This window comes from Vombatus ursinus, unplaced genomic scaffold (genome assembly GCF_900497805.2).
Source record: "Vombatus ursinus unplaced genomic scaffold, bare-nosed wombat genome assembly UNPS02014817.1, whole genome shotgun sequence".
In the NCBI taxonomy this organism is placed as follows: domain Eukaryota; kingdom Metazoa; phylum Chordata; class Mammalia; order Diprotodontia; family Vombatidae; genus Vombatus; species Vombatus ursinus.
In genome coordinates this window covers 8887293-8913781 of record NW_020954595.1, presented here as the reverse complement: position 1 = coordinate 8913781, position 26489 = coordinate 8887293, and the positions used below count along the sequence as shown (strand labels likewise).

The following is a 26489-nucleotide window of genomic DNA, read 5'->3' as shown; positions in this document are numbered from 1 at the left end:
GAGGAGAGGAGAGGAGAGGAGAGGAGAGGTGAGGAAAGGAGAGGAGCGGGGAGGTGCTGGGGACTAGTTCTGAGCATCAAAGTGTTGCGTACTTTTCAAGAGAAATTGAGAGAAGAAATGGGCACAATGGCTAGAGAGGTCCCCCTGACTCACGCAAGACTTCATTCTAGTCCTGCCTCTAATAGTCGTTGTCTGTATTACCCTGTGCTGGTAACTTAGCTCACTTAACCCTTCTAGGCTACTAGGTTCTGTAGTCAGTAAGAACACTGGTCCCAGAGTCAGGAAGACCTGAGTTCAAATCTTGCCTCAGAAACTTAGTATTTGGATGGCCCTGGGCAAGTCAGTCAACTCTTAGCCTCAGTTTCCTTATCTATGAAATGAGGATAGTAATAGCACCAGCCTCCTAAGGTTGTTGGGCTCAAAGAAGATAACAATTGTACAGCACTTTGCAAATTTCAAAGACCTGTATAAATGTTCTTATTACTAAGGAGCCTTTCAGTACCCAAGGCAACTCTATATGGCAAAATTGCAAAGCCAGTCCACATTGATTGATGCTTTGCCTAAGAGTCCCCAAGCTAATTCCATCACAAGTGGATTAAAAAAGAAAGAAAAGAAAAGAAAAGAAGAGAAAAGAAAAGAAAGAAAAAGAAATCGGACACTTCAGAGCTCTTTTTCTCCCTCACAAAAAGTGGTTGAATGTTTGGGCATCTGTGGGAAACTCTTCCTGAAGTCATTCACACTTCTCTGGGTTTCTCTCTTCACTCTAAGAGGGCTTATTAAATACAACATGGGACATAGTTAAGCATCGCAATTTGGTTCATCTAGAGAGCTGTATCTAGGTTCAAATAGCACCTCTGATTTAGATTGTGTGTCCATGGACAAGTCATTTCATTTCCTTGAGCTTCAATGTCCCTTCCTGTAAAATGGTCAGGGTTACCCATATCTGTAGCCCTAATAATTCTTATACCACTAAGTTTATAGGGCTAGTAGGATGTTGAGATAAGATAATGTACATAAAGTGTTTCCAAACTTTAGAGCCCAATATAAATATCAACTGTTCAATGTGCACACACATGCACACACATACACATACACACAGATACAGACATACACTGTTTTCAGCCAGCTGAGACCATCCTATCATGGGAATTTCAGCCCACCCTCAGCTGAAAGGGACCTGTTGAAACTATCCCATACAACAGAAGGCCAGGAGCCTGTGCATTTTGCTTGTGGGCACAGTGAAAAGTTTATTTTATGCATGTTAAATCCTGCAAACAAAACAACATATCTGGTCATATGGTTTCTATTAGCTCCCAATTTTGCACATTTTATCTGACTCCTCCTGAGAAACTGGCTTGTGCTCCAAAGGCTCCCCTTGCACACCGGGCATATAGCCCCTCAAAATTCTCACTCAGGCTTTCTGCTTTCCTGCTTTTAACCTGAGAAACTTTCCTCTTATTATGAAAAGACTTCATCTCTCTGTATGAATTTCATGGCATTAAAGTTCTGTTACCACAGAGAGGAGTGGGGGAAGGAAGGAAGAAAAATACTTATGAAGAATGATTTCTGAGCAGGCAGGGGAATGAGAGGGCTCCTTTTTCTAAGAGAACTGTGTCCCCAGGAACCGGGAAGGATTTTGCTTGGAAAGCGGGAGGATTTCCAAAATTGTTCCTGATTTTTAAAAAATGCTTCAGGAATGAGGAGGAGCCTCCTAGGGTCCCAATCAAGCTGTAGTCCTGGGGAGGGGGGAGGCAGCCCCAGAAGGACTTTGGATGGGCAGGCAGACTTCTCAGATACCTTTGAAATGAGTTGCTCTCTGAGTTTTGTCCCACTAAAAGGACATTTCTCTGAAAGCAGGGACCATTTCTTTCACTGAGTGCCCCAAGGAGCCAGTCTGTAAACATAGAGCTGAATGAATGAAGTGATCCCTCCACTTTGGAGAAGTCAAACTGAGTCTGGGAGGAGCTGACTGTCCCCCACTGTGTCTGAGGGGTGGGAGAACACTTGGGAGCTGGCTGCTTAGTGTGGGCGGCCTCCTCACTTCTCATTTTCTCTATTAAAAGGCTGAGATTCACTGGCTCCGTGTATCACCCAACAGTGAGTGTCATCTCAGACAAATAGGGTTTTCCATTAGATAATGAATTATGAGAGAAATATGTCTCACACTGGAAAAACCAGTCACTTGCTGATGTAATGCTAGCTCTAACCAATCCCAAACAAAGCCCCAGCCCTCTTCAGTTTGAGTGGTACCAATGTGTGAGTGTACAAATCAGCAGTCTGCTATAAAGCTTCCCATTAGGAATACTACCAAGAAGCCTCTTGCCTTCCTCTATCCCCATTCAAGGAGAGTTGCTGGTAGGAGCCCCGCAAACAGCAAGGTAAATCTTTCCAACTTTTCTTGAGGGCCTGTCTGCACATCCAGGACCACAAAATGCAGAGCTCCATGGCTGCTTCCGTGGATAGGTGGGGTGGGGAGGAAGGAGCATTGCAGGTTATTGAGAAGGCCACATAAATGGAGGTTTGCAGCAAAGGATGGGGTGGGGGCTTGGGGTCCATCAAACAGGTTAATGCTGAACTTGCAATGGACCCCAGACAAGGTATCATAAAACCTGGGTTGGCTGGCATACCTCAGTCAGTATCAACAAATAAATGCACATGGGAGATGAGAAGACTTTGTTTTTTTGTTTTTTTGTTTTTTGTTTTCCTTTCAGACTTCCATTCACAAACAATAAATCCGGGGAACATCCACTCACCCACAGACACCTATCTTAGGCCAAGTCATGAGAGGGATGATGTGGGGCTGCTGTGAGCAGGACTTGGTCTCACTCCCTTCTGCTTTGCCTTGCCTGCCTTTCCTGCAGTCACTTAAACTTTTAGTGCTCTTTCGGACTCACTTGTAAAACTTAATTGAATTACAATATGTTTGGGGCTTGTGTTTACGAGATTCCAAATATTTAAGTATATCATCTGAAGGATTATATTACACATATATGTTTAGGAGAGGAGGACAGTGCAACTGCCTTCCACTCTGGCTCTTCTCCCCCTTCCATCTCCCCACCCCTCCCCCCCCCAAAAAAAAGCTGGGGTGAGAAAGGGAATGCTTGACACATCCTGAGCAGTAACAAGGTCAGAACTGAGGGCAGCTGATCTCAAAGCACAAATGCAAGAGGGTGTTAATGGCAAGGAATGCCTTATAAAGTGTTATTCTGGAAAGAGTGGGCACTATGGAGACTGCACCACAACATTGTTGATTGTTCATTTACCTTTCTCATATTAACTTCTTTCCACAATTACCTGCCGTCCCTCCATGCTCAGGTCTGATGCCCTCACTGTTGAAGGGGATTGGAAACCTAATGGTGTTTAGATTTAGAAAGGATTTTTTTCCACCACAATGATGATGCTGAACTGTAATGTACTGTATACACTGGGTGCCAACATAGAAGCTGACTGCAGAAAGAGAAAGGGTTTCTGTGTGGGAGAGGGAAGCCCACAGACAGGCAGGTAGGGGGAGCTTTCAGAGAGAGAGACACCTTAAAGAAACTTCTGCAGGATAAAAGAAAGGGGCAGAATATAGACAATGGGGGGGGGAGCACAGCGGCAAGGAGGACCCTTCCGGAAAGGCACTGTTTTAAAAAGTCTGGTTTGTCTTTCATTTGGAAAAGGAAATGAAAACACATAAAGATTTCTCTTGCATCTTTCCTCCAAGAAAAAAGAAACACACTAAAAGATAGGACCCATTAAAGAACAAGGGGATGGGGGAAGCAAGTTGATGAATAGTCACGTGATAGAGTAAACCATCCTACAATATACCTCTCAGATTGCTTTCCCTACAGAACTAGTTGTTCAGGCATAGGAGTGCACAGTGTATAAAATAAAGTGAGAAAGAAAAAGTGAGTTTTGGGTTAAAAATTCTGAAGAAAGCAGTAAACTTGTGCATGTGTGTGTGTGTGTGTGTGTGTGTGTGTGTGTGTGAGTGAGAGAGAGAGAGAGAAAGAGAGAGAGAGAGAGAGAGAGAGAGAGAGAGAGAGAGGAGGCTAGAGTGGGAAGAATATCTTAATGTGACATGTACAGGACTGCCTACTGTTTGAATCTCTCTCTCTCTCTCTCTCTCTCTCTCTCTCTCTCTCTCTCTCTGTCTCTCTCTCTCTCTCTCTCTGTCTCTCTCTCTCTCTCTGTCTCTCTCTCTCTCTCTGTCTCTCTCTCTCTCTCCTGATGCATTTTGTAGTTCAGAAATATGTACTATATTCTATGCCAAAAGCACTGTTCCTCTGTTGCCTTCAGATCCCTTGCTGTTGTTGATAACCCTGGGCATTTAAATGTGAATGAAGAGGAGAGAGAAGCAGCTCTTTTCCTGTTCATTCAGAGTCCAGCTCCTTTCCCCCTCTTCCATGCCCTCTTCCATCCCCCCATTGCTGCTTCCATCCCCCTTTTAGTCTTAACCCTCTCACCTTCAGAGCCAGGTGGCTGTCCAAGGTTTTAACGGGGAGGGGGGAGCAGTTCCCCCCATCCCATCCAGTTGGCCTTGTTTCTTTAAACTTTTTTAATTAAAAAAAAAAAACAGGAAGGAGAGGTAGAGTAGAGAAGAGGGAGGGCACACTCAGAGAAAAAGATCCCCCTGCCTTTAAAGTAGGGAGAGTAGAGAGAGAGAGAATGGTGGTATTTGAAGAGAGGTGTGCGTTGGGGAGCAAGGAGCATAAGGAAGGCAGCCTGTCAGAATCCGGGCTCTTCCTCCCCCTCCCTACTCATACATAGCCTTTACTCACAGACAAAACTCCCTCCCTCTCTCATTCACTCACTCACTTCAGGCCAATCCGTCGTTCGTTCTCTCTCTCTCTCTCTCTCTCTCTCTCTCTCTCTCTCTCTCTCTCTCTCTCTCTCTCTCTCTCCCTCTATCCTACTCTGAGACAGTCACAACTCTCCTCCCTGAGAGCCGCAGACGTCCAGCACTTACTGCATTCAGAGAGGAAAGGGACCTACAGACCAAACTTCACAGAAAACTTTTTGTTTTCGTTCCAGAGAATTTGCTGAAGAGAAGGAAAAAGCGAGAGAGAAAGAGAGAAGGAGAGAGAGGGGGAGAGAAAGAGAGAGAGAGAGCGAGCGCGCGGAGGAGAGAGAGAGCGAGAGAGCAAGCGAGGGAGCGAGCGAGCAACCCCAGCCCACTGCCTGCCGGAGGGAGGGGGTCAGGCTCCCCCGGCTTTTAAAAAAAGCGAATCACCCCAGCTCGGGCGGCCAGCATGCCTGGGCTCTCGCTGAGAGGCTTTCTTTTGGCGCTCTGCTGGATTCGAGTCAGGAGCTCCCCTACGCCAGGCTCGGAGGGCGCCAGCCCCGGCCCCGTCCCGGAGTGCCCGTCCTGTGCCCTCAGCAGCCTGCCCAAGGAGCTGCCCAGCTCGCAGCCCGAGATGGTGGAAGCCGTCAAGAAACACATCCTAAACATGCTGCACTTGAAGAAGCGACCCGACGTCAGCCAGCCTGTGCCCAAGGCAGCCCTGCTCAATGCCATCAAAAAACTGCATGTGGGCAAGGTGGGTGAGGACGGGTACGTGGAAATCGAGGACGACATCGGGCGCCGGGCCGAGATGAATGAGCTCCTGGAGCAAACCTCCGAGATCATCACCTTCGCCGAGTCAGGTGGGTGCCTGCCGCTTCGCCTCCGTGGCTCCCCACCCGCACCACACTGCACTTGCGATGAGTGCCCTCCCCTAGGCTCTGGCACTCCTGGGCTGGGCAGGCAGGCAGGGGCGGGTGGCTCGGGCACAGGAAGGAGCGGGACCTGCAGGCTGCATCGGTCGCTGCCCTTGGCCAAGGCTCGGCAGGCACGGGTAGGCAGCCTGGGCACGGGACTGAGCAGGACCTGCAGGCTGCATCGGTGGCTGCCCTTGGTCATGGCTGGGCAGGCACGGGTAGGCAGCCTGGCGCAAGACTGAGCAGGACCTGGGCGGGCCGCATCAGTCGCTGCTTTGGCCGGGCATGGGCAATCTGGGCACCGAACGGAGCAGGACCTGCAGGCTGCATCAGTCTCTGCCCTTGGGGGTGACTGGGGCAGACAGGAAGGGGTGAGCAGCCTGGGCACAGAACTGAGTAGGACATGTGTGGGCGTCATCATCAGGAAGGCAGAGGTGGGCAGCCTGGGAAGCCTGAACAGGCCGTGGGGGCCGCCTCGGCTGCCCTCGGCTGGGACTGTATCGGGATCTGTGGTGTCTTCTCTGCTAACACTTCCTAACTCGTAAAGCCCCGACGGGGGTGGGTGATGGGGGTGGGTGGAGGGTAGGGATGTCTTTGACCAGCCTTCCAGAGCCGAAAGTCAGGCTGCCCAGGCTTCCTGCAAGCGGTGGGTGCCTGGAGAGTGGGAAGATGGGAGCGCTTCATTCTTGCTCCCAGCTTCCCTGCCTGGGGGGGAGTGGGGTGGCGGCCAGCCCAGCCGAGCTGGAGCTGAGAGCCCCCGAACAGCTCTGCCCAGGGCCCGGGCCCCAGACTCAGTGCGCCGTTGCCGTAGCGGTTTGGTTTTGTTTTCTGCATGGGGTGGGGAAGGAGAGGCAGAAAGAAAGGGGAGAAAGAATTGTTTGGAAGCTAAGGTGCCGCCGCTGCCGCCGGGATGGTCTGAAGGGCGACAGAACCCCGGGATGCTGACGGACGGAGGCAGACAGGCAGCCCAAAGAACGGACAATCGGAGGGACGGACAGACGGCAGGCGAAGGGGCAGACAGACAGACAGACAGTCGTGTGCTCCATTCGTATCTAGATGCATCTCTGTCGGTAGCACACCCTGGGCGTTAGCTGGGGAGGGCCGGGGGCAGGCGCACTTGCTGTCAGCTCCCTCTGAGCTGGCATTCACATGGGTAACATTTGTAACACTGACTTTTGCCCTCTGAACCAAAAAAAGAAAGCAGGGGAAAACAGAGGCTTGTTCTCTGTGAAGTTTCGGAGAGGCTGCCCCCTGCCAAGGAATGCAACCTTGCTGGCCCCTTGCAGATACTCTCCGGGCCCCTTGTTCGCAGGGGCCCGGAGAGGCAGAGCTTTGGCAGGGCAGAAGGGGGCTCCCCTGGTGCCTGTTTGCCCGGGAGGAGGGCAGGAGCAGGTTGGGCTTTCCAAGCACATCCAGAAAAGGAGCATTTTGTGCTTCCGCCCCCCGCCCCCCAGGCAAAGGACTTTCCCCCACCCCCAGAGCCACTGGAGGAAGAAGCCTAGTTTGGCTGTGCTTCAGCAGTGAGCATTCAGTCAGAAAAGGGGCTCCAGGCACTTGTGAGAAGTCGGCCACAGCTAGCACCACAATCCAGGCAATGCTTAGGACTTTGCAGCCCTGAAAACCTGTTGACTCAGAGGTCCTGTGTGCAAGAAAGAAGTGCCAGGTCAGGAAGTGAACAGTCCCTGCCTCCAGCCAGCTTCCCGCTGCCCTCAGTCAATCCAGCCCAACATCATACGTTCCCTGGTGCTGGCTCTCTCCAGACTTCGGGTTGGCTAGCGACTCCCCACGATTCTTTTCTTTTCTACCTGATGAATTTGGGGGCAAGTGGTCAGTGCGTATCAGCCTAGGCCATGTTGCTTGCCAGCCTAGTCCCCAAGTTCCCTGACACAAAGAAATGTGGTAGATATTTTAACATACCTCTTACGGCACCTGATTCTGATCTATTATACCTCCTCAATTGGCTTTATCCTGGGGTACCACTTGGCCAATGACAGCAGTGCTTTAGACCAGCAGCTAGCTGATCATGCAACTTACCCTTCTGCCCCTGGCCTCTTTGGGGATAGCTGGGAGAGAGGGGCTTCTAGCATCTAAAACTGAGGCAAACTTAGTGCCAGAGCATGCTGCCTCCTGGAATGGCTCTCGACCTGGGTACCAGAGACATAGCTGCTCTTTTACTCTGCTGTTGACCACCCTCTCTCAGCTTTCTGCCTTTTCCTCTCTCAGCCAAGACAGCTTTCTTCTCTGACTCACAACAGCCTTGCCTTTACTACCTGCTAAGCAGTTAGTCTGAAGGAAACAGAACTATCCCTCTTAAGGGGTTAAATGAATCCCACATTGTCTAGAGTCGAACCTTGTAGTGGAAAACTCTTGCCTGCTTGGTTTGAAGATTCAAGGGCGGAGGGGGATTAGTGGGGCTTTGGGAACAGGCCCCTGGCAAAGTTGCTTTGTTTTGTTTGTAACCCCCACCCCCACCCATAAGAATAAGAACATTTCAGTATCTTGCCATAGTGTAACCTTTACCACCAAAGCAGGAGCTGTGTGACTCCAGAGCAGGGCTTCTGAACCTGGGCTGTGAGAATTTTTTTAAGTTTGACAATTGTATTTCAGTATCCTTGGTTTCCTTTGTATTCCTATGGATCTTATGTATTTCAACACATGATTCTGAGAGGGGGTCCATAGCTTCACCGGACTGCCAAAGGGGTCCGTCTGACCCATGGGAAGAAACCCTTGACCTAGAAACAGTGTGGGATTGGTCAGGACCTGTTGGCCTTAGGGCTGATGATTTGGCTCTGATGATGATAAAGATGGATAGGAGGCCGATGGGGCTTTCAGAATGGTGCCTTCCACAGAACATCATCCAGGCCTGAGGACCTCCAGAGATGATCAGAAGGACTTCCTTGCTAAGGTATTTTCTATAGCATGAACGTAAGCCAATGGAATGCCCTGCTGTCCCCAGACACAAGAAGCATCATCCTTGGCCACAGATGCCGTATTTGCCTGTCTTTCTGTCACTTGCTTCCTAGAGCATATTGAAGGCAGAGAGGGGTCATGGTGAGGACCCAGAAGCTGCTGCTGAAGCACCTCATTCAGGTGCCTATTCAGCTCAAGGTTTCTTGGCAGGTGGGGCTGCTTCCTCCTGGCTTTACCCCCAGGCATGACTTTTTTCAAGCAGTAGGGAGACAGCTGTGCTGATCCAACCCTTGCTTCCCATTTCTTCCATTCAGTAAAAAAAAAAAAAAAAAAAAAGTTTTCTCCTGACTTATCAACCCAGAGCTCCATCTGGAGCCTAGGTGAGCTCTCAGGATGGCTTGGGACCCCTCCCCCACCTCAGAGAATGGCCTCCAGGTATTGTCCTGTTTTCAGGGAGCAGGTAGAGAGAGGGGAAGGGGGCAGGGGAGCGTCACTCAGCCTGGCAGGTGGCTCCCTCTAGTTTTGCAAATGTTGCTATGGGGGGTGTAGGGAGAGGGGCAACAGTGTTGTTTTATTAAAAAAGGGAACTTCTTAGTCAGTGAACTGTTAAGCTTTGGGCTACTGCCCAGGCCAGAGGATGAGGCTGGCAGCTTTTCGAGCAGCCAGCTAGGTGACCGACTCAGAGCAGCCCCCAGGCAGCAGGGAGGAGGAGGGGAGAGAGAACTAGGAAGGGAAGGAGAGGAGAAATCTGAAACCGCCCGGCTGGAGAAAGTGCCGAGAAAGCTGCAGGGGGAGGTCCCTGGAATCCTGGGGCCTGGAGGGCATTGTTTGCTGAGGGGTTGGGGGAGCTTGGAGTCACTGATTGATTCCTTACCTAGAGACACAACCTCTGTCTGGAGCTCAGGCTGTGCTGGGCATGAGAGAAGGAACGCAGGCAGTGGGGATGCTGTCTGCCACAGGGGCTGCCGATGCTGGGGGTGCGGGGGTCGCCCAGTTCTCTTTGCCTAGGACAGGGGACAGGCCACAAGAGGGCGCATTCCAAAGACTTTTGCATCATGCTCGTTAGAAACTTGGCCTCAGGGCCCCGTTAGTCTCCTCATAGAAGCCATTGCCAGATGGTCAGAGGACTGGGGTTTGTGCCCCCTCCCCCAAAAGGAGAACTCCCCCTAAGAGGGGTCCTTAGCAGAGCCTAAATGAGTTGCAAGGCTACAGCTCAACTAGACCCAGCCCATCACTGTAAAGGATGGGAATGCTAAGGTCCCTGGTGTGGCCCCCCTTCAGTACAGAGAAGACCCTGGGAGATGAGCCTGAGAGGCGGTGGGGAGACCTGGGAGAGGATGCTTCTTCACGTGGATGTAGGTTAATGACCAGCTCTTGCTTGGAAAGCCAACCCAAGCAGAGAAGCTGAGAAATGGGACCTAACAGACAAAAGGCATTGGCTTGTCCCAGAAATACATTCTTTCCTTCTCTGGATTGGTGCTTCCGCTTTGGCAGGTTACACAAATGTCATAAACAATAGTGAATGACTCTAAGGGGGAATGTGTGTGCGCGTACATGTGTGCTTCTGCATTTCAGCCCATGCATATGCAAGTGGATTTATTGAGCACCTTGAGGGAGTTTGGTCTTCATCCATCATCTGGGGGTGCTGTCGCTCCTGACATGGCACCTAACACCATTGTACCTTCTCATCAATTGGCATTAGCCCCCTCCCCCGCCCCACTTCCCGTACCCTACGGCCAATGAGAGTAGTGCCTTTGGCCACTAGCCGACTGATGAGTTAATCCTTGGCCCCTTTGGGGACAGCTGGCAAAGAGTGGGAGCCTGAAGTCCTTAGAAAAGGAGGGAGAGGGGAAGAAAAGGCAGGATCAGAAATGGAGTGACTTTTTGAGGTTTTCAGGCTAGATAGATAGATGGATGGATGGATGGATGGATGGATGGGTGTATTTGTAAGTGTGTATGATGTGTATTACCATGCTCAGCCTCTGTGCATTTGGAGAAGTGTGTGCCATGCCTTTCTAGCAACTTCCTATGAAAAATGGTGTTTGTCAGTGACAGTTGGCTATCTGCTTCTCCGCTGTGTTTTGGTCCTCCTAGGACAGAACTGCATCATGATTCAGAGCACTTTCCATTCCAAAGGTATAAGTCTTCCTAGCTGATCTATTTTTAGTGCGAGGTATTTTGGGACATTTTCAGACCTGAGCACTTGAGGAAGCCACTAGATAGGATGGGGTTTTAGGTCAAAGTTAGGAGTTCCTCTTGCTGAGGGGTTGGAGGGTTATGCAGAGGGGACTGCCTCCTGCCTAGCCTACCATGTCCCTTCCCCCATCAAGATTCAAATGCAGATCTTGGAGTATCTGGGCCTTTCCAGACAGGAGGTAGGGCCAAAGTTCTCCAGATCAGTGAGCCTTTACGGGTGCCCGGCATGTTCCCTACGCATACGACTGATCTTCTGTGGGTTCCCTTCTTGGGGGGAGAGGACTACAGGGGCCCAGGTGTGAGCGAGCTCATGGGCTCCAGTACACTGGGTGAAAGTCTCACAGTCTGTGAATGATAACTTCTTAAGGCTCTCTGGTATAACTGCTCACAAACTCTGAGCACCAGGATGCAAATTTAAAGTCACAGAGGCCTGGGGAGTACCTTTTTTTCATTTTCTTTTCTACCTGAGTTTAAAGTCTCTATATAAACAAGAACCCCACTTCCCAAGTCTCCCTGGAAACTTAAGTGCTGTGATGGTGAAGAAAGGAGGGTAACTTACCTTCCCCACCCCCGCCCCCGCCCCTTGTAGCGTTGTAAGGGTCAGGGTAGAGCAAGCCCTTTGCAAACACGTGCCAAACAGTGGCCATCGCTGCCGCTATCATTTCTTGGCCTGACTGGGTTTTTATCGGGGTAGACTGTCCCAGTGTGGAGACTCCCTCCACTGACACGTGTGGTCAGCTCCTCTAGAACTTGGAGTCTTCAAGGGGTGCTTGGGGGAGGGGGGGTGTGCTGAGAGAGCCCCCAGTAGGGGAGGACCTGAGCTCAGTGGCTCCTGGCTCCAGAGCTTCTGGCCCCTCACCACACAGCACAGCCTCTGAACTGGTATTCTCATTCTCCTCATTGTATAGTTTTTTCTCAATGGATTTCAGATGGAAAGGGTCCTGGGATTGGTTGCTATTCTGCTAGTGTTATTTTATGCTTAATGTTTGGCAGACTGTGGCACACTTGGATAAAATAATTGTTTGTTATGATGATTAGCTTGTTCTCATTTTCTATTATTAACTTTATGATTCTCGAGTGGACCTCCGTGGCACAATGGGAAAGTCCAGGAAGTCACTGGACTTACTTTCTATGTGAGCGGAGGCAAGTCCCTGAGCCGTGCAGCCTCAGTTTCCTCATCCATAAAATGGGAATGATAGTAGCACCTGCCTTACTGAGTTGTGAGGATCCGGTGGGGTAAACAGGCTAAACACATATGTAGAATCTAGTCATTATTATTCATTGTTCTCGCCACTACTGCCAGCTGTCTGACCCACCGGGAGGAAGTCACTGCTTAGAACCTAAGTTCCCTCATTTGTAGAATGACATAATGGGCTTTCTCGGTCCTCTTCCAGCCACCATTCTAGGATCCCAGGATGTATCTGGGGAGGGGGCAGCTAGTGAGGCACTGGTGGTATGAGGAGAGTAGCTTTGCTTTGTAGCCTCAGAAAGGCGCCCTCCCTGGGCTCCAAGCAGCCCAGTGGCTTGTCCCAGGGGCTCCTTAGCAGCAGGTGGCATAAGCCAGAGAGCTGCCCCCAGGAGCCTGATGATCTGAGTTCAAGTCCTGCCCCTGACACATCCCAGCTCTGTGACCCCAAGAAAGTCTCAAAAGGCATTTCTCAGTGTCCCCAGGCAGCTCTGGAAAGGTGTCAGGAACCAGAGATGGGGGGACCCACCTCAGTGAGATCACAAGTGTGGACTCAAACCAGAACTGTATTAATATTCCATGGAGTAGAACCCTTGTGGGATGGGAGGATGTGAAAGGAACTAAAATGTGTGTGTGTGTGTGTGTGTGTGTGTATGTATGTGCACACACACACGCATGTGTGCACACTTTTGCGTGTGCGCTCGAGAGCACTAGGTGCTGTAATATTCATTCACTAGTTGGTCATTGGCCTTTCTTTGGCCCTACTTCCTTCAGCTGAAGTGGTGGGGAAGAGAGAGCCTGTCAGTTACCAGTCTCCCAGTTTTTTCCTGATGCCCTCCCCTCTCCCATTCTTTACTACTCAATCTCCCTCCTGGACCACCTTCACCCTTTGAGTAGACACCTGTGCCTGGGACCCCCCGGTCTAACTTCCTCCCCTGAGAAAGACCAAAGCAGCAGCCAGCGTCCCTGCCCCTCCCACCTCCCCTGCGTGGGTTTTCCTTGCCTAGTGACTCAGCCAGTGGCAGAGATGAGCGAAGCAGGCTCATGAGAAAGGGGGATGGCTTTGGTTATGATACCCACCTCCCAGATCAACTAGGGGCAGGAGAAAAAAATACAAATGGAGTGAGGAAGGGAAGCTGATCAAAGAGTTGGCACCTGAAGGGAGGCCCAGGCCCACCCAAACCTCTGATCACTGCTCTCATGTCCCTTCCAAGACAGACAGGAGAAGAGGAGGAGGGGGAGGAGGAAGGAAAAGAGGAGAGAGAAGGGGGGGGGACCTGGGAGCAGGAGCAATCCCCCTCCACCTGTGTATGCTCATGCCCGACTTGGGGAAGAAGGCTGTGAAGGGAGTGGGGGCAGGGTGGGAAGCCAGTCCCTGTTGGGTATCTGGACCAGCAAAGGCGGTGCTAACTCCGCTCTGAGAGAGTCCCCACAAGCCCCGAACTCATCGAGGCTGGTGGAGGTGAGATCGAGAGCTGAATCGGAAGAGAAAAGGATAAAGGCAGAGAGCTTCCATGCACTGCTGGGCTGCTGCGGCTCCAGCCAGATGCTTGGTCCATTTTGTCTCATTTCAATAGATTAACAATATCAAGGGGTTCTCTCTCTCTCTCTCTCTCTCTCTCTCTCTCTTTCTCTCCCTCCCCCTCCCCTTCCCCTCCTTCCCTCTCCCCTCTTCCCATCTTTCCCTCCCCCTCCCCCCTCCAATTGTCCTGTCCTCTCTGTCTCTCTCTCTTTTGGGAAGGGATGGAAAACCCCAAAGCCTGACAGAATGGAATTCATGTATTCATGAAAGCAGAAATTTCAGCTAGAAGGTTCCCTGGGGCTTATCTAGTTGGCTCTGATCGCTGCTTCCCCCCTTCTCAATTTACAGATAGGGCCAATGAGACCCCAAGAGGTCCAGTACCTCAGCGTCGATCCTCCAGGAACAGGGCAGGGGGTCAAGCTGCCAGCTCCTGACTCTATCCCTGGTGCCTTTCCTACTCTCCTCTTCCATCTTCTACGTGGGCATCAGAAAGCATCTGCCCTCCATCATTATGGCTGGTAGAAAACTTAAAAAGGTACCTGTAGATAAGGCAGACAGGAGAAAGCTGGGAGTCCCTCTGGTCCCCTTTCTCCTGGGCTCTGTGGCCATAGCTTTTTCATGAAAAGGCCCCTCTGGCTTTGGTGCCTTGTTCCTTTGGTCGCTGTTTGTTGTGGTTTTCCTTCCCTGAGAAATTTCTCTGGATTAGACTCTAGAGCAATTCCAGAAATGGACTCCAGGCTACAGAATTGACAAGGGAGGGGGATATGTGGAGGGGATAGTCCAACTGTCAGAAATAGGAGGGGGAGAAGCCCACGGACGGTGCTGCTAGTGCCTGTCCTGAGGATTGAACGGCCATCCCCAGGGGTGGCAGGCCTCGCTTTACGCACATGCTGCCAAAGGGGAAATGGCCAGGGCAGACTGGGAGACAGGAGGGTTTATGACTCTTCTGGGTCCTGGCTGCAGCAGCAGCAGCTGGAAGGACTCAGCCCCTTCTGATTGAGCTCTCTTCCCACGTTCCTTGTTTCCAAGATGCTCAGAAATCACTCTCTTCCCGGTCCAGCTGCCTGGTGAAGGGAAGGGGGTGCTGTGATCTCCTCTTAACCTAAGAAGTGGTTGGTGTAGGGTGGAGGGGTCAAATCCTAACCTCCAGGCCCCCATAACGCTCCCAAGTATGACTGAGCCAGATTAAAATGGAATTGGGGAATATTCAACAAAATAAATGATCACAAGGTAGAACAGATAATGGTAACAAGTGGTTTTCTAAGTCATTCTGTGGTCCCGCCGGGGAGCTCCGTGTCCCGTTTTTGAGTAGCTCTCGTTTCTATGCGAGTTTGACATCACTGGTGTGGTGGAAAGAGCCCTAGGCTTGCCATGAGGAAGCCTTGGGTTCAAATCCCGCTTCTCACACTTACTATCTTATGTGACTCCCCCAGCCTTAGTTTCCTCCCCTGTAAAATTAGATTCAGTGCACACCGAGGTCCCCTCTAGCTCTGTTCTCTGAACCTGAACCCTAGAAACCTCTTGTTCTTCTGAATCTGGGGCTAGACAGAGCCCAGATCACACCCGTCCTAGATTCAGCAGGTAAAAAAGTAACCTAGCACCTGCCCTCTCTTGTTCCACGTGGGACTTCCCTGCAGCCCTTCTCCACTCTGAGGGAGGCAGTGTGGTTCAGTAGAACAGGAGTCTACTACTTACTGAACGGAGTGGTCTTAGGTAAGTCACCTCTCTAGGACTCAGTTACCTCCTTTGTAAGATGAGGGGGTCGGATTAAGGGACATCTTCCAGCTCGAAGCCTGTGATCCTGGCAAACTGACAAGCGTTGGCCTTCAGTGATGGCCAGTGAACAGATGACCCGCAATGTCCGAGGCTGTCTCTGTTTGCGATGATCAGAGCTGACCTTTACTGAAGACTTTGCATTCCCTCTCTGGAGCTTTCTAGCAATGCTGTGACGTGAATGCCTTGGGGATTCATTATCATCCCCAGTGGACAGATAAGAAGACTAAGGTTTAGAGAGATGGAGGATTGCCCAGGATTCTCGTTCTCCTTGACTATCACGAGTGGAATTTGGTCCAAGGTCCTCCAGGAGTATGGAGCACATTATGTGCTCTGCCACCCTGCTGTTTATTAGGGAGACTTCTTTCTCCTAGGACCATCTCCTGCTCCCTGACCCCCAACTCCTCCCCCAGCCTTTCTTTCAAAAACAGGCATCAGCAAAGTCTGTGGGAATATGCTGACTGAAACCAGGCATCCTTTCACGTGCTGGGGGTGATTCCACGTCTACGGTTTCATGCTCTTAATTTCCTAGAGAAATCAAACCAAGCCGGTGCCCTTTGGCTGGTCCGTTCGAGCAGCTCCTGTCTCTGGGCCTTTCCACTGACACCCTGAAGTGGTTAGGATTTCAGAGGCAGGCCTGGGCAGACAGAAGGGAGCTTGTTACACTACTATGGGCAGAGCTGGCATTCCCACATGGAGGGGCGGGGTAGGGCGGTTCGGGGGGATCAGCTAGCAGGCTCCTCTGTCCATGGCATTGGACGAACCTGACCGTCTAGCAGTCTACCAATGGTGTTTTGTTCTGGCTTCATCCTAAACCAGGGAGCTCAGCCTTCTGGCCTGTCCTTTACTTTGTGGAAGAACACCCTTGTTGTCGTCCCCCCCCCCACAAGATGAGAAGAACATTGATTATGCTAAAGAACTTAGACCTGGCAGCAGATAGGCAGCCTCACACCCCCTAACTCTCCCTGCCCCATCCATTAGACTATAAGACAGACCACCGCATTCATTTTGTCTGGTCCCCAGGAGAGACCAGATTGCCCACAACTAGAATTACACGGGGCCAAGAGAGTTAGAACAGGGATGAAATCCACCATGAATAGGGAACCAAGATTCTGCCTTCTGCTGCAGAGAGGGTGAAACTGGCCAGACGTGCAGGTTGGTAAGCATTGCTGTGGAGAGAGTGCCGTGCGGGGTTGGCTTTCCATAAAAAGCTGCAGGGGGCACACAGGTAGGATGTGGGGGCTGTTGTCTAGGGACTTCTCTCAGATTCTTCATTTTTTATAGGGAGTCATGGAAATGGGGCTAGAAGATCCTCCCAAAGGCCAGTGAGCAGCTGCCTCTGCTCTCTGGCAAGGGCTTTCTGTCAACTTGGTCTACACTTTGTGCTATTTAGCTATGTGTGTGGTGCATATTGCTACCCCTACCTTATGAGAATGTAAGCCCCTTGAGGGCAAAGAGCAATCCTTATTTCATTTTTGACTTCTCCCTAGTGCCCAGTACAATGCCTGGTAGAGCCCCAGTAGCTTGCTGAAGTAAATTAATTTGATTCTCATTGAATGTGGACTCAAAGATAGGCAGGTATGCATATAGCACCATACCTGGCATCCACACAGAGGGGAAGGCTTGCAGAACACTTCCCTCACAACAACTGTGGAGTAGGCAGTACCAACTTATCCCCATTTTATGGATGAGCAAACAGGCTAAGTGCTTAACTATGATTCTACCGCCAACATTGGAGGCAAGAATCAAGCTGAGGTCTCTCCTGATTTCAAGCCCTGTGTTATTGATTCCACCACAGTGTTTGTCAAACATTGTGGTATCTGAACCCATCTACAATCTTAAAAAATATTGAGGACCCTCTCCCAGAGAACTTTTGTTGATGTGTGTCCTATCTAGCATTTATTTAGAAATTAAGATATCTTAATATAATTATAAAAATAATTTTGACCACCAGACCCCCTGAAAAAGTCTCAGGGATGCCCAAAGATCTCCAGAGCACACTTAGAAAATTGCATCTCTCTTGTTTGTCATTATATCTGTGCTCCTAGACACAAGTCTGTCTTCAGTGAATCATGTGTGGTGTGAGCACATGCTACATTGTCATGTGTATGTTTTATGTAGCCACGCCTATTTATGTGCACATATTTATGTGTGTGCTCATGCACATGCATGTGTATGTCTTTATATATGTTACATGTGTAAATGCAAAGATTTGCACCACATGTCTAAGTTTACAAGATGCATGCGTAAAACCATTTATAGCATGCATGTGCATGAGTGGTACATGTATGTGTACGCAGTCCTCTTTACAAATGCATATATAATAACATATATACACATGTGGTTTTTTCAGCAGTATGCTATTCTGATCTCTGGTTGTATGCTTAAGTTTTATTTGTATGGAGGTTGGGGAGGTCTAGACCAATGATTTCATTAGTGTGGCAAGTGTCTGGTGAGCTGGTGCTCAGCAGCTCAAAGAGTTTGCTGGGGATGCTGGGGATGGTGGGGAGGGGAGCTTAAGTGACTGGCCCAAGGTCACTCAGTCAGATTAGGTCAAAGAAGGGATCTGAACACAGCTGCTCCAGACCCCAAGAGCAGTGCTCCATCCACTGGGCCACACACAGAAGTCAAGTGGAGGCATGTTCTATGTGTAAAGGAGAGTATTTGTATATGAAAGGCAACCATAAAGTGCTCCAAATGGGGGCAATATTTTCAGAAGCAGGATTTCGGAGCCATGTTTAATTCCTGAAATAGAAATAGAAAAGTGGAGATCTCTGTACAAAGCTACGCCTGTGTTGATGTACTCCTACATGTTTGTGTGCACACGGTACTCCTACATGTGTGTGCATGCTGCACTCCATACATGTGCGTGATGCACTCCTACATGCATGTGTGTACGCTGCACTCCTGCATGCATGTGTACACGCTGTACTCATGTGTGCGCACATGCATGCATGCTTGTGATTAGGTTGAAGAACTCTACTTTACCCACTTTTGGGGGCAGCACCAGACTCAGAGGCCTGGGTTGGGTCACAGCTCTTTTTAAAAGAAATAATATTTTATTTGCTTCCCAGTTACATGTAAAAACAAATTTTTATCATTCTTTTTTAAAATGTTTGAGTTCCATAGTCCCTCCTTCTCTCCCTCCCTCTCTGGTCGCCACTCTTCCATTTTCTCCCTGTGACTTTAGACAAATCACTCTGCCTGTCTTTGGGCCTTCAGTTTCCTCTTCTTTAGAATGAGTGGGCTGCCCTTCAGTGATTCCTAAGGTCCCCTCCCAATTGTAAATCAGCTCTCCTGGGATCTTGGTCAGTTCAGGGAGCAAATTCAAACATTTGCACTAACCAGTTGCCCTTTTTTTTTTTTTCTTGTGTTGTGTTTTCCACCCCAGGCACTCCCAGGAAGACTCTGCACTTCGAGATTTCCAAAGAAGGTAGTGACCTCTCTGTGGTGGAGCGTGCTGAAATATGGCTGTTCTTAAAAGTCCCCAAGGCTAACCGGACCAGGACCAAAGTGACCATCCGACTCTACCAGAATCAGAAGCAATCCCAGAGCGGCTTGGATGGGGGAGATGAGGCTGAGGAGGTGGGCCTCAAGGGTGAAAAGAGCGAGCTATTGATATCCGAAAAGGCAGTTGATGCCCGCAAGAGCACATGGCATATCTTCCCAGTCTCCAGCAGCATACAACGCCTATTGGACCAGGGCAAGAGCTCTCTGGATGTGCGGATTGCCTGTGACCAGTGCCAGGAGACAGGTGCCAACCTGGTGCTGTCGGGCAAGAAGAAGAAGAAGGAGGAGGAGGGAGAAGGGAGAAAGAAGGAAGCTGGAGAAGGTGGAGTAGGAGGAGAAGAAGAGAAAGAACAGACCCACAGACCTTTCCTCATGATGCAGGCCCGTCAGTCTGAGGACCACCCACACCGCCGCCGCCGCCGTGGCCTGGAGTGTGATGGCAAGGTCAACATCTGCTGCAAAAAACAGTTTTTTGTCAGCTTCAAGGACATTGGTTGGAATGACTGGATCATAGCACCCACAGGCTACCATGCCAACTACTGTGAGGGAGAGTGCCCCAGTCACATCGCAGGCACTTCTGGCTCCTCCTTGTCCTTCCACTCCACTGTAATCAACCACTACCGCATGAGGGGGCACAGCCCCTTTTCCAACCTCAAGTCCTGTTGCGTGCCCACCAAACTGCGGCCAATGTCCATGCTGTACTATGATGATGGCCAGAACATAATCAAGAAGGACATTCAGAACATGATAGTGGAGGAGTGCGGCTGCTCCTAAGCCCTCTCCTGCCTGGTGGACAGAGGGGTCCCTGGGGCCAGGGGGTGATGGACGCACGAGAGGGAGAGATACAGGAGACGGTGAGAAGGCAACGAATGGCAAGACACAAGAGCCTCCTTTGCTGTGGAGTTTCTCTGGGAAACTTTGAAATAAAATCAATCGAAGACATATGAAGGAAATCTGCAGAACATCATTAGCCTGGGTTCGGAGAAGAAGCAGGTGAAGGAGCTGGGGACTGTGGAGGGGAGGAAGAGGACAGAATCCCCTTCTTCCCTTCTTCCTGAGGAGATCAAACTGGCTACTTTGGTGGTGGACATGCAGCAGTCTGGGCCCCTTGTTCCCTCTCAGCACGAGCCCTGAGGTCAGCTCCCCTAACTTGTCAGTCATGTGGAACCCCCCCATTCCCAAGAGCATCCAGAAAGCCACGGAGTGGAACATTCCCAGGGATTTTTGCCCTAATTTGCCAAGGCCATAGGGCATGTCTACATGCCTGTATGATATATACATATATATGTGTATATATGTATATACACATATATATGTATAGATCTCTGAGTAAAGTAGTGTATGTGCACAGTGAGACCCACATCTATATTTGCACACACTGCCTGTGGCATGAGAGAGCCTGGCAAGAAAAAGATAATGTGTTGTGCAGGGGGTCACACCTTTTCTGCATTACTTTGGAGAGAGAGAGAGAGAGAGAGAGAGAGAGAGAGAGAGAGAGAGAGAGAGAGAGAGAGAGACAAGAATGTGGGAGAAATTAGAGAACAAAGGAAGGAAAAATACCAAGTAACATTTCGTTAAGGTGCTCATGATTCTAGAACTATGCAACCTAATTGGTTTGAAACTGTTTACCTGAGAGAGAACAAAAAGAAAGACTTTTTTTTTGTATTGGAAGTAACATGATTAATTTTTTTTTTTTTGCTTCAAGGAGAGATACTTGAAAGGAACGCTGTTTGATCCAAACAGTTCTATCTTTTGTAAATGTTGTTGTTATTGTTGTTTATTGTTTCCTATTTGCACTATGATGGTGTTTGACCTGTCTAATCCTTATTTAACAAGTATTTTCGGGGGTGGGGGGTGGGAGGTAAAGAGCTGCACTTAATGTGAGCTATAGAAGAACCGCTAGCGCACACAAAATAGCTATTTTTATTATTATAATTATAATTATTGTTATTATTATTTTGTACCTTACAAATGAATAGACACGTACACCAAAGACATTTGTGTGAGCCTTTAAACAGTCTGTTTGTGATGGTGACCATTCCAAGGTGACGGGTCAGGCTTCTGGAGGAGGGGCTAGGGAGGCCGATGGGAGCAAGCTCGGAGGAAGGCCTTCCAACTCGAGCTGGCCCCTTGTTAGTACAGCCAGGAAACAGGGGACATTTCTTGCTGGACGTGCAGTAGTTGTACACTGTTGGAAATCAGATTCACGAAACAGTATATGTGTGTGCACGCCTGTCCGTCTGTGTGTGTGCAAGTAATATGCACTCACATGTGTGTGCATGCACAATACACACAAACATACATGCACAATTGTGTACACATGCCCCGTGAATGTGAACACACATGTGTATGTATGCCTACATTGTATCATGTCCACGTATTTTCAGAACTTCAGGCTGTCATCTTTAATGTTCCTAAAATAATGAATGTTTGTGTGCAAAACACAGTATTTTTAAAGAGGGTGGGATTTTATTTTTGCTTTCTCTTTGGATTGTATGGGGATCCATTGAACGTTTGGATTGAAACTGAGCTTGAAATGCCAGTGACTCTTCCAGAAGGCCCTCTCTAAAGTCACATGGGATCCCGTGCCTCCTCTTAGCTCCTCTTTCCCCCAGCTGATCCCCACCTGTCAGCCCCCACAGGTGAAAATGGGGAAGCTTCTATATCTTGAATCCTTGGTCAGTGGCAGCTTTCAGATACAAATATGCCATTAGAGACTTGCTGTGAAGGTGCTGGTTCTCTGCAAACAACTGGGCCTTTAGCAACCTGCGAGCCAATGATCAATCACTGGTATTGGTGGAAGGATTCCTATAGAATTTTCTCTTGGTTAAGCTGTCCAAAAAGTCATGATAAGAAGAGAAAAAATAGTTAGGTGGAGAGAGGGGGGAAAGGGGACAGGGGTTTAACCCCTTAAATTTTTATTTGTATCTTCAGCCAAAACTCTATGTATGTGTGAGTGTGTGTGTGTGTATGTATGTGTGCCTGCCTGTGTTTCTTTGTATTAACTGAGATGCAAAAAAAAGAAAAAAAAAGGAAAAAAAAATTTTGTTTTATAAATATCAAAGTCCATAATTATAGCTAAGTTTTCTTTAATTTATTCCACAGTATTTAGCTTGCCTAGTACCGCTATGGGTTATTCATGTATGTGCTTTTTTTATACAGATATAATTTTTTTTACAGACTTGTTTGCATCTTGCAAAAAGAAAAAAAATCTTGGAACAATTTGCTAATAATTGGGTAAAAATTAGATTCATCACTAAAATGTTCTGTAAACTATTAAGGCTTTCCAAACCTTGTCAATCTGTAGGATTCTTTACGTGTGTGTGTATATAAATACACATATATATATGTGTATATTCATATGCATATATACATACATCATACACATATGTGTACACACAGACACACACACACTGTGTTATCAGATACCGATGGGGAAGAAACAAAACCCGACCAAAGACAGAGCAGCTGTCCTTGAAAAGTCTGTGTGGTGACTGCATCTTCACCGTTGTTGGCAGGGAAAGGAAGGCTATTGTGTCTGTGTGGGAGAATGGCCACTGGGCAGCAAAGAACGAGAGGGCAGGAAACAGGCAGGGCTTCCCCATTCCTCTTTGCTAGGACACCTCCACCAGGTCAAGGTTGAGTAGCAGAAAGGGCAAGAGATAATATCGTTGCCCATGTTTCAGATTTCCTTAAAATTCTATTGGAGAGTTTGGGATCTATATCAACTATACTGGTGGGGGCATTAAAACTAGGCAAGACGAAGCCAGGTCCATTTAGTCCCAGAGTAGAACAGGGAGGGTTCCAGAATAAGAAATGGGACAAGGCTAGGGCTTATGTCCTTCCTGAATGACCAAAGGGAGAAAAGGGGAGGGAGAAATGGCAGCTTGCACGTACCTGATTATGTGTTTCTAAACTGATAAGCTCATCTCCCGATTAAACTAAAGACAAAGTATGAAGTTATCAGACAAGCGAGGGGAGGCTTGATTGGGGGATAATATAACAGGAAGCAAAAATAAATGAAAACCTATTTGATTTGAATTTTAGAAATAAAACCCAGCAACAGGAAGCATATATACTTCTGGGATGACAATTGGCACACAACCACACACACACACACACACACACACACACACAGATTTTAATCTGGTTTAATTCAATTGGCATGTCCACAGGCTAATTAGAAATCTTTACCACTTTTGAGCTGCGTGGGGGGGATGTTGGAGATTTCCCGCTTGTGCTGACCCTTTTAGAGAGCCAGTTTCTAAGTTTGAGTCCAGTTAGTTTCATGCAGCTCGGCTCTATCTGAACTTGGTTTTTCTTGAAGCTGTCTTCATTGTCGTCCTTAAGACCCTTTCTGAAAATCATGTCTATGAATAGATCACATAGACACATATATGGGTGTTTGTGCATGTGTATACACATACATATATATGCATATACACATGTGTACATGTATGCAGACATATATACCCCCTTGGGTGTATATGGGCACGTATACTCAAACCACTTTATATCTGTTATACACATACGTCTATATATTGGTGTAGCTTACCTTTCTCAAAGGGAACTAAAATTTGTAGGAACCCGGTGAAATTAATCTGATGCCTTGAAAAATCTTTTACATCCAATGTCTGTTTAAGAAAACAGGGAGAGATTACAGGGTGTTGTGGTTGTTATCTGTAGCTGTTTTGCCTGAGTCCCCTTAAAAGTAATAGTCAAGCCTTTTTCAGACACTGGCTTTAGATCACTTTATCTATAAAGAGTAATTTATGGCTGTCCATCTAGGATTGATTGCCATACTCCCTTCTCTAGAGGCTCACCTGGGCTCTCCTGAGAGTGAAAGGAAGTTTGTCCTCCCTCGGTGCAATGGAGAGGGGTCTAAATCTTGTGTCAGAGGACTTGGGTTTGAATCTTGCCTGTCCCTTTGCTGCCTGTGTGACTTTGAGTAAGTCATTTTATTTCTCCACTGGGTCTCAGTTTACTCATCTATAAAATGAGCTTGGACTAGCCAGTCTGTGGGTTCTTCCTGATTCAGCTGTATGATCCCAAGAAAGGTACGAGCTGGAGTCTCCACCCCCTTTGAGGTTCCAATTTGTACTGAACTGGGATTCCAATCATCCAGCTCCCTATAAACGCCTCCCTCCCTGTGGGCCTCCTGGCATCCTTCCTCTTGGATGTCAAAAAAATGAGTCACCCCAAAAACCTACACATAGAATGAAAACTTGAAGATGTGGGCAGGAGGGCCGGGGGAGGGAGTTGTATGGGTTTAAATTAAACCCTGTATCTTGGAGGAGCTGTTGTGTAGGTCAAAGAAAATGAATGGTTAGAAGTCCCCATCTCCATGGGCAGAAACAAATACCACTTGGGCTATATTTGCTCACTTGCTCGCTCTTTCTTTTGGATTTCAAATGAATATTTTTTTTTTCCAGATTCATCCCCTCCCTCATTTCTCCCCTCTATTTAAACACTTGGAAAACAAGATATTGACAATGGTTTAACTATTTTTCTTTAAAAAAGAAACATAATCTGAAAGCCAAGATATCCTAAAGCCTGTTTGGTTTAAACACGCTTGTGCTCTGTGGTTGCTGTTATTTTATTTTGTCTGTTTGTTTGGTTTGGGGGCCTGGGCGTCCCCCGAGCAGTGCTTTAACTAATTAAAGTTGTTAATTTATATGAGTGCATTTCAACTATGTCAATGGTTTCTGAATATTTATTGTATAGAAGGACTGGTAATTTTTTTTTATTTACAATATGTTTAAAGAGATAACAGTTTGATATGTTTTCATCTGTTTATTGTAGAAGTTATTTATTTTCATGGCATTCCATCTGATGTTTGGATATTTGGAAGACATGCGATCTCTACTTTGTACAGTTAGGGGACAATATTCATCAGCTCCTGATAGCTTCTTTGCCTTATGTTAAATAAAAATGACCTGTTTGGCCTTTATTGTTCATTCGTACTTCTATTTGAACTGTTATGATTGGTTTCCCACGGGCACTGGGACACGTAATCAGAGGTGTTATAGCCTGGGTAATAAGTTACTTTTTGGTAAGACAGGGAGGAGGGAAGAAGGAAAGGGAGAGACGGAAAGAGAGAGAGAGAGACAATAGAGAGTATGAATGAGAAAGAATGATAGGGTGAAAAGGTGGGGGAGAACACGTTGGAGGAAGAATGAGAGCAAATGAGAATCGAGTCAAGAAAAAAATAAGAAGAGTGAGAGAAATGGAATCAAAGGAAAGAAAGAAGACAATGAACAAGAGTATGAGAGGAAGTCAGCTGGACAATGGTGGGGAGAGAGAGATAGAGATGGACGGCCAAGAGAGCACACGATACATACCGTCTGTAACGAACGCCCTAAGGAGCCAGCGAGCTAGGGACTCATATTCAGGGAATATACCAAATCAGTTTAGGCTAGCTGGGGTTTTGTTTTATTCATTTTTTATCTTGCCCTTTTTCAACAACAATGGGCATAACACAAGTGAATTACATGATTATTAAACAAAAGGTATTCCCTGAGCATGAGTGATTGTCCCTTTCTACAAGTGGCTGGATAGGAAATTAAAAATAACAATAAGACAGAAAGGTTTCCAGCCCCACCTTATCCCAAAGGAGTCAGAAATAACTCCTCTCAGCTCCTTCAAGGAAGGCTGCTCCAAATATAACAAGTTCAGGGATAAGTTTGGATCTGCTGGGCCCACGAGGAATTATGAGTCCTCAGAATCTTCCATGGAGAAGACCATTCTCTACCTCATTGCTCTTCTCATGGAGGTGATGTGAGCCAAAGAAACACGCCTCCTCTTGTCTCACCCGGATAAATATTTTCTTAGAATGCTCACTGGTCATGGGGAAGAAGTATAGCTTGCAAGCTGGGGCCCTGACCATATTGAGTGTCTGGTCTTCCCTAGAGGAGGATGGTATTGTGCCGGTGTCCTTAGCTCTCTCTCTTCAATTTCTGCGTTTGACCTGTAGCACACACCTGACTGAGGGTTGCCTGGCTGCAATCTGGGCCAGCGGCTCAGAGTAAAGCCCAATAGCCACCAAAGGTTGAATGTGTGACCCAAACTTTAAACAAAGACATTAGAACCAATTGAGTTGATCCAGAATTCACGTTGACTAAAAACCTGGCCAATTAACTGAATGGTTCACTTTGTCACCAAATCACCTTCTGATCATATTCTCCTGCCCTTCAGGGTCTCCTTCCACATCCCTCCATCTTAACCTTCATCCTCCATCCAGTCTCTTAAGCCCAGCTCCAGACTCTTTCCTCTTTTCCTGGTCTTGATGTGAGAGTTAAGCAGATTAACTGGGCACTGTCCTCAACCCTTTATGCTCATGCTCCCTCTTCTCCCTCCACCCTTCGCACTGTTATGTACCCCAACACCATCTACCTTCTGGGAGAGCACAACTTAGATTTACATTTAGACTTGCATTCATTAATAGTTTGTGTTATCTAACTACAACTCCACTGCTGCCTAGCAATCTGATCATTTTGTCTTGATTGACTCTCTAACAGACTCTCCGCAGGGGCTGTTCCAGACCCACTGTTCTCTCTTCAAGACCTCAAAGCCTCTCCCACCTTCCTCCCCTATTAGCAGATGACCTTGCCTTCTACTTGACTGAGAAAATCTGTCACCTGCTTCTGGCTTCCTCGTCTCACCAACTACACACCCCAGAGCTCCTCCAAGGACCTTCTTCTCTCCCTGGGG

The 26489-nt window shown here is 48.2% G+C and overlaps 1 protein-coding gene across 1 annotated transcript; it reads left to right on the top strand.

Moving 5' to 3' along the window:
- Nucleotides 1–5075: 5075 nt before the first annotated feature.
- On the top strand, nt 5076–21669 carry INHBA (inhibin subunit beta A). Its single transcript, XM_027835882.1, has 2 exons — nt 5076–5628; nt 18661–21669. The coding sequence occupies exons 1-2, from the start codon at nt 5235–5237 to the stop codon at nt 19551–19553; spliced, it is 1287 nt and encodes a 428-aa protein (XP_027691683.1). The 5' UTR covers nt 5076–5234; the 3' UTR covers nt 19554–21669.
- Nucleotides 21670–26489: the final 4820 nt, after the last annotated feature.